We start from the raw sequence: 5,362 nt of genomic DNA, 5'->3' as shown, positions 1-5,362 counted from the left end.
GCTCGGCTCCGGCGGGCGCCAGCCGCCGAGGACGCGCATCCGCACCCTGCCTTCGCTGGGGGCATCTCCACCAGCACCCCGTCCTCCGGCTCTGCGCTCCGCACGCACCCACGGCCCGCCCCGACGCCCACGCTCCCAGCCCGYGTCTTTCCGAAAACCCTTGGGGTTTTCCCCGCATTGCCAAGCCTGAAGCTTGCAGCCTCCCCGGGCGCCCGCTCGGGGGAAGGGACCCTCGCGGGACCCTCCGCTCCGGCCGCACGGGGGAAGGCGGCCGGGGGGAGGAAGAGGAGGGCGGCTCGAGCCCTCGGCCCACCCGCAAGAGCTGAAGGAGCCGGGCTGCTGGCGGCGGGAGGATTTTGGCTGGGCGAGGGGGAGAGAAGGCAGAAACGCCGACGGAAAGTCTCCGCTGGCAACGCTGGGGCTGCCTGAGCAGCGACGGCGGCGTCCAAGCTCTCCTCGCCTCGAAACCGGCCGCGTTTAACGCGACGTTCCCGCTGGCTTCGGCTGCGGCGCAGCGCGGGGAAGCGGCGTCCTCCGGCGCTCCGCCGGCCGCCCCCGCCGCCCCCCTCCCGAGCAGAGGCAGCGCCACAGCCGAGGAGGCAAGCCGCGGCCCCCGCGGCGCCGGCAGCACGGCACGCAGCGTCCCCGCTCCGGCCTCGGCGGCTCCGGGCCGGTCCCTCGGCCGGGGGAGATGCGCAGTGTGGGACCCCCCGCGGGGACCCCCAGGCCCCGCTGCCCGCGCGCCCCTACGGCCCCGCTGCCCGTACCGGACGCGGCGCCGTGCAGACAGCCGCCCTGGCCCCTCGTCCGGCTGGCGCGAGCCGTTTCACAGCTCCTCCCTCCGAGCTCAGTGCAAAGGAATTGCTAGCAACAGCAATAGCGACGGTGGCGGTAATAACCGCGCTTAGCATCGGGTTTTTATTGCACAGATGGAGAGCACCGGACCTCTGGCAACCCAGAGGAAATTGCAGAGAATAAGATTATTATGCCTTACTACTCCCCGTGCTCCGCGCACACACGCTCCCAGGCTCACGGCCCTGGCTACGCGCACCCGGGACCGCCTGCCCCCCCCCCGCACCTCACCAAGCCTCCCATTTCAGCCATGGGATGGGGCTATTCAACCTGGCACAAGAGTATTCAGCCACCCGGGGGGACCCCCGTCCCCTGGCATCAGGAGCCGGTCCCCTGCCCATCTCGGGTGGCACGGYCTCCGTGCCGCTAGACGGGGCCACGCGCTGCACCCCTTGCTSCCCTCCGGGCTGCAGGAGCCGCGGGAAACGCGCCCTTGCTCCTTCCCCTGCCACCTCGGACAGCCGGGCAGCTGCAGCCGGGCTTCGCGGCTGCGCGGCTTCCCCCAGGCCCAGGCGGGCGGGTCGGAGTGCAACGCGGTGCAAACGTCCSGGTGCTGGCGAGGAGCGAGGAGGCGCGCGGGGGCTGAAGGGAGCCCGACCGGCACGGGGAAAGGGCTCAAGCAGAGCTATATACGGCCAACGGCACCCAGGGCTAGCGTGACACTGGAAAGCGGCTTCCGGCCGTTAGGAGGCGGCTAGGAAGAGACCCAGGTCCAACGGGTGACTCGCTCTTCTTGCGTTCTTCCAGTCTTCCTTCCTTCCTTCCTTCCCACGGCCGCTCACCGGCTCGCCGCGGCRCTGGAGCTCAGGGAGGAAACGTCGCCCGTCTCCGAATGTCCTGGCTTCTTCCAAGAACACTGAATTCAGCCCCGCCAGCTCTCCCTGCAGCCCGGGCCCTGCTGCGGGGGCTCCCGCGGGCGTCCCCCAGCCCGAAGCCCTGATCCTGTGGCACCTGCGAGCTCCCAGTCCCCTCGCACTCCGGCGATCCCGGGCAGCAGGCAGCGGGTGGGGAAGGGGATGCTCTCTCCCACCCTGCAGGGCCGGGAACTGCCRGCTCTAGGAACACCACGACCTGCCGGCCACCAGCCCGCGAGCGCTTTGAGCGCCRTGTCGAGGGCCCCCCTCACCCCTTGGGGTGCAGAGCGGGGCATCCCCGCAGAGGACAGTGCGTCGCCGTTCTGCTACGCCCCTGAAAAAGCAGAGATTTACCGGGAAGAGCTCCAAAATCCAAACCTCTCTCCAGCTCACTGCTCAGCCTGCCTTTGCACTTCATCTTACCAAAGAGGAGCCTATAGGCTCCAGTTGCCCCAGGAACAACTTCCAGCAACATCCCCAAAGTGCCGGGCTTAACAGCTTCTTACTAAGCCGTCTGTTAACCTTCCTGCAACAAGTACAGCGCTCTCTCCTCCAGGGTGAGGATGATGAGGGTGATGAAAGGCATGTTTGTTGCTCTCCCYTCACAGCCAACTGGCAAACAAAATTCCTTCCAGCTCAGGTTTCCATGCAGAGGACAGGTCCCCTTGCACAGGGCTGCTGGAGAGCATCTAAAATACTTGCAGCAAGGCTAGACTCACCGTGAGACCCCAGACAATGGTGAAGGATGTATCAGACCCTGCCTGCACCGACCTCCAGAGCCTTGCTCTCAGCTGGACCGCATCAAGACCTGGCACCGAACCGCGGGGAGGGGAGACAACCCAGGCCTCTCCGAGCTGGCCGGTTCAACAGATTCAGTTGAAGCTGCTGGTTTTGATGTAGCCAGGATGTCACGGCACATCCGTTCAGGCCAGCTGATGGTTTGCAATGGGAAACCCCAGCAAAAAACAGCTCCCAGGCCAAAGTGTGATACACTTGGCTCAGCTGTGCTGTGGATAAACTCAAAATTCTGCAGCAATTTTGGGAAGAGAAATAGTGACTTGGAAGCTGTCACCCTGCAGCCTGGGTGTTTGCTAGCACCAAGCATGATGGTGGAAAGTCCCATGGTGAGAACATCAGTGTCAAGGCTTAGTGGAGCCTCCCGATGGGGCTGACGGGCTGGGACCGGACACGTGAAATCTCAGGCTCCAGGGCTGGCGCGTGACTCCACATACTTTGATTCAGGATCCCCATCTGCAGCCTGCTACCGGTTTGGAAGTACGGCCATCCAAAGGCTGCAATCCCCTGGGCAGGCGGCCGGCCCGAGGCGAGTGAACCACGGAGGCTCGGGGGCTGAACRGCCCCGCCGGCCCCGCAGAGCCAGGGGCTGGCACAGCACGGACGAGAATATGGGGGAAACTCAAAATCCACCTTCAGCAAGAGAAGAGCAAAGCCGCCATCCGTAACACACAGATGCTTTTCCAGATTTTGAACACTCATCAGGCTGCTGTTGGAGGTCATCCCAAACGGCACCTCTCGCCCTCMCCCAGCACAGAGTGCAGCTGAACGGATGCCCCCTCCCTCGCTATGCAATTCTCTGGCAAAAAAACAGAATTAAGAGAAAACCCACCTCTACAGAGGGGCACGCGCAAGCATTTCTGAGTCTCTGGGCTGAGCCTGCTGGCAGCTCCCACGGCCGGGCCTGCGGAGCAGCAGCTCTCCCCAGACAGGCTCCGCACGGCTCTGTCCAGATGCGCCCAGATACCCYGGGGGAGGGCGCAGGCTCACCCCGTGGCAGGCTCGCCTCCGCTAACCGCCCTCGCTCGCCCGCCAGTCGGGCATTCGGGATGCGATTAGGGGGCGAGCTGCAGTTGGCAGGATCACCTGCGCCGTGTCCAGCAGCACGAATCCCGCTCCCAAACACCACGGCTGCTCCGCGCTTTGCATCCGCAACACTACCCGAAGTGCCCGAGCGATCCCACGACAGCATGTGCAACCTGTGGCAGGGAGACCCTGAACCACCTCTCCGCAAGTCGGCTGGGTAAAAAGCACCTCGCCCAGGGACGGAGCCAGCCCGAAATCACATCTGCATCCAGGGTGGTGATGGGGTGTGAGGGGGGGAACTCAGTGTTTTCACCCAAACGTTGAGCGCTTTGGACACTGAGGAAACGTAAGCAGGTTTTTTTGGCAGGGAAGCCAACTGGCCTTTTGCCTTAGTTACAGCTGTGCGAGATTTTTTGCACTGCGCGCAAACTCACACACATTGAAGTCTGCTCTTCCCTCCAGCTCCCAGAGTTATCCCAAATAATCTACTGCTAGGAAAACAAGAGCGGCAGCACAGACATACAGTCTAGCTAGCTCAAAACAGATGCAATTAAAATGCACGGGTAAAAATACGACAATTCTCTGCCTCACCCCCAGCTTCCAACCCTCCTTTACACCAGATACAGTTTTTACACGTGCTGGCCCTACGGCCCCCRCAAGCCCCCGCGCGAGCGGCGAGTGCTGCTCTCTGGGAACCGATCTCCTCTCCCTGGCAGGACTCGCCGCGCCGGGCCTCTCCCCCCTGGCGCCTTTGCCAGTGTCAAAATCTGGCACAGCAATAAAATTCGATTCGCTTGCAAGTTTTCCCTGCGCTCAGTTTGCAAAGGCTTTGCTGGCTTTGGAGCTGTTTGCCTCCCCGCACCCGCCGCCCTGGCGGGCCAGCGCTCGCCCTGGCTCACAGCCCTGCCCCGGCCCTCAGTGCCTCGGCAAACTCGCCCTGACCCTGTCACCAAGCTGCAAGCCTTGGAGCACCCGTCGCCCAAAAAGCAAAAAAGGCGATAAAGCGATGGGATGAGAAGGGACGGGGGATTTGGGCTTTTTTACAGGAGTTGGCTGTCCCTGTCTCAGCCAGAGCCCGCTTCCCCGGGGCAAGCCGAGCTGCTTCTCCCTTCGAGGGTGCCGAGGGGATGCAGCAGAGCCCAAGCCCTGCTTATCTCTGCTCGGGGGAAGAAGAAGCTGCTGCCACTACAGAAGCAGAGCCGGCTCCTTCCCCCAGACTGTCAAAACAAACCTTTTAGCTCCCTTAAAGGAGGATGGGGCAGAGCAGGCCCCCTCCAGGCTGCCCCGATCTCAGCCCTCGGAGCAGCAGAACGGGCGGCACCCCCAGCCCAACGTGACGGGCATGGCCCGTCCCAAGAGCAAAGCCAGGGACCGGGGCCAGCAGCCCTCAACGGCGGCCCGGGAGGGGAATCCCAGCGCCCGCCGCGGCGCAGAGACACCCCATGACAGACCCCAGGCTACAGAGCCCAGGTGACAGCCCTGGCTGGCCAGTCCCGCGGACAGGGAGGAGACGGTCCTGCGCGAGAAGGTCACCTGGCTCTTCTCGTCCCTGACGGACGGATGGACAGCAGGGAGGGGACGGATGGACAGCGGGGAGGGGACGGGGACGAAACGGTGCCTTTGAATGCCCCTTGCCCAATCCTCAACAGATCCGGCTGGCCGCCAGTCCAGAGGGACGGACAGACCTCACGTCTGCAGCGCGAGACGGCAGGGCCACGGGGAGCCCTGCTGGGGGGAGATGCGTCCCCAGGGAGGGACGTGCAGGGGCACGGCGGACGCAGCCTGGGAAGCAGCTCTGCAGGGCTGGGAGACGCGACCCCGCCGAAGCCCCGGCG

The 5,362-nt window shown here is 64.2% G+C and overlaps 1 protein-coding gene across 1 annotated transcript in view; it reads right to left on the bottom strand.

Moving 5' to 3' along the window:
* The window catches only part of SYNPO (synaptopodin), a 15,723-nt gene that overhangs the window by 6,951 nt on the left and 3,410 nt on the right, over positions 1-5,362 (bottom strand). The window contains exons 2-3 of the mRNA XM_085317815.1: positions 3,492-3,700; positions 2,426-2,514 (exon numbers count right to left, since the gene is read on the bottom strand). Of these exons, the coding sequence (XP_085173941.1) occupies positions 2,426-2,514; positions 3,492-3,700 (298 nt within the window). The remainder of the gene's footprint in view (positions 1-2,425; positions 2,515-3,491; positions 3,701-5,362) is intronic.

The sequence above is a fragment of the Rhea americana genome, unplaced genomic scaffold (genome assembly GCF_003343005.1).
Source record: "Rhea americana isolate MKP2758 unplaced genomic scaffold, rheAme1 scaffold_51, whole genome shotgun sequence".
Lineage (NCBI taxonomy): Eukaryota > Metazoa > Chordata > Aves > Rheiformes > Rheidae > Rhea > Rhea americana.
This window is presented reverse-complemented; position numbering and strand designations above follow the sequence as displayed.